General features: G+C 49.1%; 1 protein-coding gene across 1 annotated transcript; it reads left to right on the top strand.

The window, feature by feature from the left end:
* Positions 1–510: 510 nt before the first annotated feature.
* LOC109311535 (serine/threonine-protein kinase PDIK1L-like) lies at positions 511–10,390 on the top strand. The gene is made up of 4 exons (XM_019537219.1): positions 511–1,105; positions 3,406–3,622; positions 7,075–7,327; positions 10,304–10,390. Exons 1-3 carry the CDS (start codon positions 560–562, stop codon positions 7,308–7,310), a joined length of 999 nt encoding a protein of 332 aa, XP_019392764.1. The 5' UTR covers positions 511–559; the 3' UTR covers positions 7,311–7,327; positions 10,304–10,390.
* Positions 10,391–10,448: the final 58 nt, after the last annotated feature.

Here is a 10,448-nt window from a genome sequence, read left to right as displayed (position 1 = left end):
GCCCACAGCTCCCCGCGCGAGGGCTGCTGGGAATCGTGGTCTCTTCAGCCTCCCGCGTCGGCGCGTGCGCAGAGTCGGAGACGCGCCCGTTCCCCATTGGGCGGCGCAGCCGCTCGCCGCCTGCTGATTGGCCAATGGGCGGTGCGGCGGGAGATACGGCCGGGCGCGTGCGGTCGCTGGGGCCGTTGGCCGCGGTGAGGGGGTGGGGGAGGGGCGGACTCTGCCTCGGGCCCGGGCCCGGGCCCAGCCCTCAGATGCGGGCCTACCCCGGCCTCGGGCCTGGGGCCCGTGGTTAGTGAGGTGGAGGGGAGCTCAGGGGGCCGCATCCAGCCCGGGATCAGCCCCCTGCAGCGCCCCAGCCAGGGATTTCTCCTCAGAAATGCGGGCGTGGGGACAAATCCCGCGTACCATCAAAAACACCCTGGGCAGATACGCGTGCAAGGCTGGTGTGCTCCGTTCTCCAAATAATTGTGTCTCCCCTCCTTCCTTTCCCCCTCCCTTTTAGGGTCTGGTGTGAGTCCGAAGACATAAAATTAAGGATTTCTCCCTGCCCTGGGCGATGGCTGCCGAAGCCAAATACAGCATCGTGCGTGAAGTCGGCCGGGGGAGTTACGGGGTGGTTTACGAGGCGGTGGCCAACCAAACAAGAAGCAAAGTGGCAGTGAAAAGGATGCACTGCAACGTGCCCGAAAACGTGGAGCTGGCTCTGCAGGAGTTCTGGGCGCTGCAAAATGTCCAGAAGCGGCACGAGAACGTGATCCAGCTGGAGGAGTGCGTCTTGCAGAGCGGGCAGGTCTTCCAGCCCATCAGCCGCCACTACCGCAAGTCGGACCACCACCTGCTGCTCATCGAGACCTGCCTGAAGGGGCGGCGGTGCATGGACCCGCGGGCGGCTTGCTTCCTGTGGTTTGTGATGGAGTTCTGCGACGGCGGGAACATGAACGAGTACCTGCTGTCGCGCGGCCCCGACGCCCAGCTCAACAACAGCTTCATGCAGCAGCTGAGCGGTGCCGTGGCATTCCTGCACAGGAACCAGATCGTGCACCGAGACTTGAAGTCCGACAACATCCTCATCTCCCACAGCCCCGGCGGCCCCGTGGTGAAGGTGAGACGGGAGTCCTTGCTGCCGACAGTGTGTATCGCGCGGCAGCGCCACTTGGACGTGGGGAACAGCAGTGTTTTGTTTCAGAGAGTCCAAATTTTGCTGAGAGTCGGAGCAGCCGTTGCCCCTTGAGGGGGAGGGAGGGGAAGGGAGAGGTTAGGATTAGTTCAGCTTTTAACCACTAATATTGACTAAAAGCTGCTACTAGTCCCTGAAATTAAACCCCGGAAAAAGAAAATTAAGCAATATCTTCCCTTTCTGGTTTTAATTCTCAACACTTCCAATTATTGCAGCCTCCAGCATGACTTGCTTTTTTAGAAGCCAGAGATTTCGTTTGCTTCGCTGGGCTGCTGCTGTAGTTTAAAATGAAGACTTCAGAGCGGCAGTTCTCAGTGATGCTGAGAAGAGTAGCTTAGTGGCAGGGCTGGTCGCTCCTACAGTTTTCTGATAAAGTCCAAATCCTGAGGGATTTGTAGTAGTTAGCAAAAGGCTAAGTAGGTCTGCCACTGTAGGTTTACAGGTTTCCCTCACCAACGGCTGGGGTTAGGTTCCTGAAAGTTCCCGTGGTTGGCAAGACAAAAGGCTTATGGGGGAAAATGGCAGGTGGCAGGTTGATGCACGTCCACAGAAAACCGTGGTTACTCAAAACAGTATACCATGGTAGCCAAAATGGTGTGCAGAATATTAAGCATGGATACTCGAAACCGTGGTTGGTGAGGGAAACCTGTAATGTTTTCAGCTTTGGAGCATGCACATTACGCTTGACTCCGTGGTCCTGTCGACATTACAGAGTTCTGCTGGCGTAGCTATGCTGGCCGTGGCCCACGCAAAGATTGAGCTGTAGTCACCATACCAGTGCTGGCAGAGTGTCCAGAGTGGCTGCGACTCTGCTGGCAAAGGCTTGGGCAAACTGGTTTAACCCTGGAAATAGAAGTGCCTTTAGGCCAGCAGAGCCGCATCTACACCAGGGGCTCCGCTCTCAGCAGCAACCATATGGTTTAAACCAGGGGTGCTAACCCCCTGGCCTGAGGGCTAGATCTGGCCCACAAGGCTCTCCATAAGTCTGGAAATCTGGTGGTGGGGGAGTGGCAGTTAATACTACTGCAGCCCCTGCTGCCATGTGTCCAAGCCTGCCGTGCTGGCCCTGTATGGAAGGATCAGGACATGTTTCCACGCTGCTGAATTGAGCCAGGTCCTGATCCAGTCATGCAGCAACAGCTTGGCCAGAGCCCGATTCAGCCATGTGGCATCAGCCCTGGCTGGGCCATTCCTATGTGGCTAGATTGTCAGAGCGAGCAGTCTCTGCCGTCTTTCCCTGCTGTGCTCCTGGACCTGGATGCTGGACTCGCTGCCCGGCCCTGGCTCCCTCTCTCTGGACGTGGGGGATCCTGCAGGGGAAGTAAGTGGGGGCTGAAGGGCAGCCACAGCACTTGAACTTTGCCACTTGGGGAAACTCTGCATCGGGGATTGCTCAGGTACCAGTTTTCCTGCCATTGCCCTCCTGGTACCTGTAATTGCTCAGAGCCAGCAGGTGGGCGATGCTGAGACCCCCAAAATTCCCACCTCAGGGACGTGCATGTACCAGGAAGTGGCTGCTTCCTGAAGAACAAGTGGACACATCCCTGTTGCAGTGGCCTGGTGGAGGCTGATCCCACACAACTGGATTGGGCCTCACCAGGCTATTTCTGCATGTCTGTACTGGGCCCTAGCTGGGCTAGCACTGTGCTGAATCTGGCCCGTAGACCAATTTGGCACCAGTCATCCTTCCCATCAGCTGAAACGGTTGGGAGCACTAACAAAACACTGACTTAGCCAGTCAGAACAGATAGTAGCAGGTAATATGAGAGTGTTAAGATGTGTTCCTCCACATACAGCAAGTAGCTGTTGCTGTTCCGCTGTGTTCATGCCTGTATTCACAATACCTTAGACACGGCATTGCTGGATGTGGATGGATCCAAGTAGATCATCAGGGGAGACTTTCCTCAGAGATAATGACTTGCTGCTACTCTCATTCTTAGGAAGTCATGCAGACAGTAGGGTGGAACGGAGCACTAGCTGAAAGAAACTGAAGATAATTGTTTTGCAAGGGTTGACATCCAAAGCTATTGAGAGATATAGTCACTGGGTCACCCGAAATGAACAAATTGCACTATAAACCATGTTTGTAAGCTCGTTGGTAGCTAAAGCAAAACCTATTGGTGCTAATGAATCAACCTACCAACTTACTGCTTCTCTTCTCTCCTTGCCTGCTCTGTTTGAATGTTACTGCTAATAATGGTGACCTCTCATGTTCTGGTCCACAGGTAGCAGACTTTGGCCTGAGTAAGGTGTGCCAAGGAAAAGTGAATGTGAACCAGCATCGCTTCTCCTCAGCCTGCGGGTCAAACTTCTACATGGCACCAGAGGTGTGGGAAGGTCACTATACTGCCAAAGCTGATATCTTTGCCCTCGGGATCATTTTCTGGGCTATGGTGGAGAGGATCACCTTCAGGGATGGGGACACTCAGAAGGAATTGCTTGGTGAGAGCATTTTCTTTACTGCCATCACTGAGTCCTGATCACAGATCCTTTTCCAGGACCCCAAAGGATCCTGTAACTCCTGAGGAGTCTTGGGCACTGGTCTGACTTGGAATAGCCAGAAACAACAGCCGCAAACTGATGAAGAGTAGGTTTAGGTTGGACATCAGAAAGAACTTCTTCACGGTTAGGGTTGCCAGAATCTGGAATGGGCTTCCAAGGGAGGTGGTCCCCTCCCCTACCTTCAACTCATCAAGAGGAGACTGTGCAAGCACCTGGCTGGGGTCACATGACCCCAGGACTTTTTTTGTGCCACTGGCAGGGGATCAGACTCTGACCCTTTTGAGGTCCATTCCAACCCTAGCGTCTATGAATCCATGACTCTGCTGGTGTGGTCTTGCAGGTGCCTCCTTCTGGAAGTTGCCACTCTTTTGTGCCCTGCCAGGGTGTTGCAAGAAATCTGTGAGGCCATCCCACCTTTTCCTTACCTTCTGCCTGCTTTTCCAGGACTTCGAGGCCTTGATGTTTTAAAACTAAGATGTGGAGATTGCTCTTTACCCTTTAAAACAAAAATATTTTCTAAGAATTATCCTTGTAACTTTTCCCAAAACTTCTTGTGACCATAAAGGCTGGAACAGAACTTGCAGGCTTTGTTTCACCTTGGGAGTATGGGGGCAAAAGAGGAGCAAGTTCTCTGCCAAAATGAGACTGGCTTCTATGCAATAATGCCAGAAACAAAACCCAGCCTAAACTGGCAGGTTTAGCAGCATTCCCTTCCGAATCTACCTCCATTGGTGAGACAACTGCATTATATTCATGTTCTGTAGGCAGGATTCAACAGCTTTTATAGTGTACATCCTGTTTGGAGACTCTCTGCCAGCATCTGCCCTAACATTAGAAACATGCTTTACCTAGACATAAGACCATTGAACTAGAGTTGTGTGTGTATCACTTTGCTGGTATATTTGAAGGGCCAGAGGGTCGTAAGGACATTCCCAGAAATCAAATTATGAAGCAGAACCTATATATAGGTCATTTTCAGCACTGTAGCTGAATGTTGTACCAGGAGAGAAGGTGGGGACAGCAGGGTATGCATAATTTGATGGGCCCTGAGGAGATGCCTTTATGTATAAGCTATGATAGGCTTCATCTTTGCACTGAGTGGATTCAGGAACGCCTATCCCAAGATGGATTTTTCCACTGTGAGAACAGAATGCCAGTCTTGCAAATGGCTATAGTAACTAGAGAAGACCTTGTGCTGCTACTTGTCCCCGGGGAATACCCATGCCCCACACACTCTGGCATGAGGCAGGTTAGCCCAGATGTGGTAGAGGAGGCTGCTGACCCCACCAGCCTTATCTGGAGGCCTGAGGAGGGCTGCACGCCACAGTGCTCCTGCAGCTGGGAGCTTGGTTGACAGCTGAAGTGTTGCTCTGGCTGGCGAAGCTCTGGTTTTGGGTGGCACTTGCTGCTGCCATGTGTGTACCCGGGTTTTTTTTTTTTTTTTGGCGTGGGTTTTTTTTTGACTCCGGACTCTTCTGGGGTCAACACCCCCACCCCCCATGCTGTGAGGTAGTAGCACGGGGCTTTCCTATAAGTGCGGTGTGTGGAGCTGCATACGGCACATCCGCACTTGTCTGGATGTGGCCAAGGGGGCCTAATATAGGTGATATTCACACTTTTTTTTTTTTCCTAAATGACTAAAATTATAAATTACCGGTATTTGAAATCCTGATACAGGATCCTGTCAAAGGTAGCTGAATTGCTGTTCAGGTTTTTGGGGGTTTTTTTTTTTTCATTTTCAAAATGTAATGGAAATAAGAACTGAGCCCATTTCCTTTATTAAATGCTAAACAGTAAAAACATGTTTGAGTTCTTGGCTACAGAAACAGCAAATGTTTTGGAGCGGGGACTGGGATATAGCCTGAGTTCATTAAAATAGCCATGCACCAACTTGAGATAAGGAGCTTGCATGTTCAACCTTCCCTGTTTACAGATCAGTCGCTGCCTCTGAAACATTAATTCTTTGCTCAGTTCAAAGGCCGATCAGCTTGGATGAGCAGAGGGGGTTTTTACTGTCTGCAATCCAACTAATCAGTTTAAGCAACCAGTGAAATTATTTAGATTACCAGGAGCAAATTTACATTTCCTGTCCCTAATCTTGCTGAGAAGGAACTGGCCAAAGGTAAATGGCACATACTGCCATTTTTATTAAAACTTGTTTGACTTAACTGAGCAGATAAGGATTCAGTTGTTTAACTCTTTTCCAGATCACTTGAATCAAATGTGACCTTAATTTCATTCCTAGAGTTTCCAGCTCTGCTGGAGGGGTAAAATTAATTGATACACAGTGAAATGGGGGAGGTTCATTCCAATACCTTATTTCATTTGTAAGTGTTCCTTTTGAACGACTGACAGCAAAGCAGTGTAGGCATAAAATCTGTTCCCCTTTTCTCCATTCTTGACTTCGGTTTGATAGTATACCTCTTGTTGAGGTCAGTGTCTTATAGCACCTAGCTTGGCAGCATTTACCCCATGATCAAGATGGTACAGATTGAGGGGGTTTTCACCTTCTCCTGTAGTAGGGAACATGGCCCTCTGGCACGTCATGCGTTTTAGAAACAAAGTAATCCACCTTAATCTGAAGCCAAGTAGAAGGCAGGGCAGATTTGCACCTTATCAGCTAACCAAATAGATAATCTAATACAGTGATTCTCACTGGGGTGCCTTGAGATCCTTTCAAAGGTACCGTACAACTTTAGCATGTAAGTGTGCAGCCAGGATTCACAAGATAAAGCCAGAGGTTTCCATTAGGAATCCACAGTGTTAAAAACATTCTGCCCTGTCATGGTCTTTTTCAGTTCTTTGCAACAGAAAAATTGCTCCAGTATCTTTCTGCAGTCAAAAACTGAGTGAAAACAAAGATATTTTCCAAAGGCGGTTGGGGGCGGGAGGGGGGCGTGCTGTAGTTTGTTTCTGAAGAAGGTAAGAATCACTGATCTAATATAACCAGATATAATTTTAGTTAGTCTGTATGAAACAAATCTACCCTGCATTCTTATATACTCGTGCATTGTAACAACACAACATGGCATGCTGATAGCTCTCATTCCCCCTCACTTTACTTGGGGCAGGTTAGTGTTTTTGGCATCTGGGTGATATACCCTGTAGTTGTGCAACAGAATTGGTTGCAGTTTTAGGTTAGACAAGGATATGTGGGGGATGGTTTGCGTAGGTGTGGTCCTGCCTAAAGAATGGGGTTGGACTGGATGATGTCCAGAGGTCCCTTCCAGCTCTACTTTTCTATGTTTGTATGCTAGAGCTCTGAAACTAGATTTTGTACAGCTAACTTTCCTGTAACAAATTAGATTTGGTGTGGATGGTGTAGATTGGCATGTTTTGTAGGGACTCTTTTTCCCATATTTAACTTGTCTTTCTTTCCATACTCTGCCTAGGAACCTACATCTGCCAAGGCAAGGAGCTTATTCCAGTTGGAGAGGCACTGCTGGAGAATCCCAGTATGAAACTGCAAATCCCTCTGAAGAACAAGAAGTCTATACCTGATGACCTCTGCAGACTCCTTCACGATATGTTGGCTTTTAACCCAAAGGAAAGATTGGATGCCTTCCAACTTGAAGTCCGAATCAGGCGAATCTCCTATGGGAAAAAGCGCCAACGCTCTGGCTCATAGCAGCAATGGATAATCAGGTGAGTTTCACACCAGAGTCTTCTAAATGAAATACAACCTGTAGCAGTCCCTAATGTGTTTGAAGGGTGTAGTCAGCTTGGGAAGAATCCAGTGTCTGAGCAGCTCTTCTACAGAAGGAATAACTTGGGTTCTTTTTAGCGTATAGCCCCGTGAATGGCATCAAGTTATTACACGTCCTAGCAATGGAACTGAAGCTGAGAAAGTGCTGTCAAAGTAATCTCTTTTTACTGAAAATTTAATGATAGTGGTAGGAACAATAGACGGCAATCTATCTGTTCCGGTGCCCAGCTCACACTCCCCATTAGTTGTGTTATTACATTTATAGGACTGTTGGGCCCTCCCCACCCCCATGCACACATATGCATGGACGCACGTTCGCACAGACACGGTGGTGGTTAACCTAATCATATCTCATTTGAGAAATCAGGCCAGCTCTCCAGCACCATTTGAAGCATATGTGTATGTGTACCTGCGGTGGGCCTTTTTAATATCATTAACCAGGTAATGATAAAATTCTAGTGTAGACAAAGCCGTTGTATTGGGTACCATGTATTTTCCTAGTAAAAGTACACGCTGAACACTGGTATGTGGTGCTGTCCTGCATGCTAGTCGCATTGAATCCAGATCCTATAATGAAAAATGTTACTGTACTGTGTTAATAATAGAAAATGGGGGTTGGAAAGGAACTCAGGAGGTCACATCCAGTCCAATTCCCTGCTTCAAGCAGGACCATCCCAAAGCTTTGTCTACCCAAGTCTTAAAAACCTCCAAGGATAGAGATTCCCCAACCTCTCTGGGGAGCCTGTTCCAATGTTTCACCACCCTCCTTGTGAGAGTTTTTCCTGATATCTGACCTCAACTTCCCTTGCTGCAGCTTGAACCCATTGCTCCTTGCTCTGTCATCTGCCCCCATTGAGAACAGTCCAGCTCCCTCCTCTTTGAACAATCCTGCAGGGAGGTGAAGGCTGCTATTCAATCCCCCTCGGTCTTCTCTTCTCTTCTCCAGACTAAATAAACCCAGTTCCCTCAGCCTCTCCTCACAAGTCATGTTCCCCATCTCCCTCACCCCTTTTGTTGCCCTCCACTGGACTCTCTCCAAGTTGTCCTTTCTGTAGTGGAGGACCCAAAACTGGACACATTGTGCCAGATAGATGGGAAGAATCGCTGCCCTTGATTTCGTGGCAATGCTCGTACCAATGCAACCGTTAGCCTTCTTGGCTCCTATTCAGCTTCTTGTCCACTGTGACCCCCAGGTCCTTTTCTGCAATGCTGCTGCTGAGCCAGGTGGTCCCCAGCCTGTACCGGTGCTTGGGATTGTTCAATCCTAAGTTTAGGACTGTGCACTTGTCCGTATTAAATTTCATGAGACTTCTTCTGATCCAATGCCTAGAGGCTCTTCGTAATGCCCAGAGGCTCTTAGGATTGTATGAGGCCTCCATCCTGCAATAGAATCTGCTAGAATCAATCCTGTGTCATTACTGCACCCTTTGAAAAATAAGGCTTCTTGTTAGGTGTGTAACTTTAGGTGCCCGGCATTGGTTTGTTTGGTTTTTTTGTCCCAATTCTTGCATGTTATTCTTAAGCTATTCTAGCAGCTCTCCTAAACACTGGAGGGTATGCCACACAGTCTTCAGGAATTCTGGTTGTCGGGTGTTTTGTGCACGCTAACAAGGAAGCAGGTGGTAGCTAATAGTGGCAATGATCAAAACATTATCTTGCATTTTGATCACGCCCAATTACTGTCATTTTCTAATTGCTGCTTGTTTTTCCAACGAGCCTAAAACTGTTCTTGCTGACAGAGTAATACTGTAGAAATATTAGCTGATTTAATTTTTACTTTTTTATAACCAAGTGACTCCAAACTTCAAAAGGCCAGAAAATGGCTCCTTCCCCAGCCTGAAACCCTCAACCTAAACTTATGGTGTGAGTAAATGGAATGCCCATCAGAACCACTGACTGGCCAGCCTGGTAACCTGACAGAGCTTCTCTTGTGCAGCAGTTAAGATTGGGGTGCTCAACCTCCAGCTCACAGAGCCATGATATCCAGCTTGTGGGAGTCCCCATGGGGCAGAAGAACTGGTAGCTGGGGAGCAGCGGAAGCTCCGTGTGTCGGAGTCCAGCTCTGCCTGGGCCATTGGCACATAGTGGGGTCAGGGCTGGGCCTGCCTCCACATGTTCAGATCAGGTCGGGGTGCTCCCTAGCTCCCCCTGACCCATGTGTCTGTACCAGGGCTGTTCTGCCTCACCCTCTCCCTCACCTCCAACATCTGAATCAGGGCTTTCCTCCCCCAATCCTGCCCCATACAGATCTGGGTTGGGTCCAGCCCACTCCCTAGGCACCCCCCACTCCCCCAACAGACAGATCAGGTTCAGACTGTGTACCCCCCTGCAGTTAGATGGGTCCTGCCACACCAGCCCCATGTCCTAGATCGAGCCCACCAACCAGTTCCAGAAAGCAGCTGGACTTGGCGCTGTCCATCCAGCCCACAGGGCAAAAAGGTTGGGCATCACTGGCTAAGATAATAAGTGAGATGGCTGTTGAAGATCACAAATCTGACCTTTCCTTGGTAACTGTAATGCCCTGGAAGTAAATTTGCCTGGAGACTCTAGTCCTTGCTCTGAAGAGCAGGTGCACCAGTAGCTGGGTAAGCTTTCCCAAAAGCCCTACACAACTTTCTGTTCTGTTAGGTGAGCTGGTAACTCTGCTGCTCTGCTTGTGCAATTTTAGGCCTGCATTCTGAACCAGGACAATGGTGTGTCAGAGATGTGGGAAGTTGTATCCTAGGATTTGATTTCAAACCACTGAATCAGCTTTTGGTTGTCACTGATGTGAGAGAGAATTGAAATTGAATCTCCTTGCTAAAATGTAATCTCAAATCAGGGTTCTCTGTCCTTGGCACTCTGCTTTAATTGCAATCTCTGACTGAGAGGCCTAGTGATAGTGTCCTTGCAATTCTTATTTGCTTCCCCTACAGCTCCTGTGTTTGCTGGTCAGGATGCCTGCCTGCTAGCCGGTGCATTGGCATTCTCGCTGAATGATCAGCTGGACCCCAAGGGACACTAGCTAGAACACATCTTGACTACTTCCCATTTCCCCAGAGGCTGTATGTAAAGCAGTAA

The sequence above is a fragment of the Crocodylus porosus genome, unplaced genomic scaffold (assembly GCF_001723895.1).
Source record: "Crocodylus porosus isolate Cpor-Errol unplaced genomic scaffold, CroPor_comp1, whole genome shotgun sequence".
Taxonomy (NCBI): Eukaryota; Metazoa; Chordata; order Crocodylia; family Crocodylidae; genus Crocodylus; species Crocodylus porosus.
The sequence above is the reverse complement of the archived record's forward strand: the minus strand, read 5'-3'. Positions and strand labels throughout refer to the sequence as shown.

What these genes read in the sequence shown, in the direction of transcription:
- LOC109311535 (XM_019537219.1), top strand. Translation starts at nt 560, where the DNA reads ATGGCTGCCGAAGCCAAATACAGCATCGTGCGTGAAGTCGGCCGGGGG. An exon ending in CCGGCGGCCCCGTGGTGAAG is followed by an intron (nt 1,106 to 3,405) that starts GTGAGACGGGAG and finishes TCTGGTCCACAG; the next exon opens with GTAGCAGACTTTGGCCTGAG. An exon ending in CACTCAGAAGGAATTGCTTG is followed by an intron (nt 3,623 to 7,074) that starts GTGAGAGCATTT and finishes TACTCTGCCTAG; the next exon opens with GAACCTACATCTGCCAAGGC.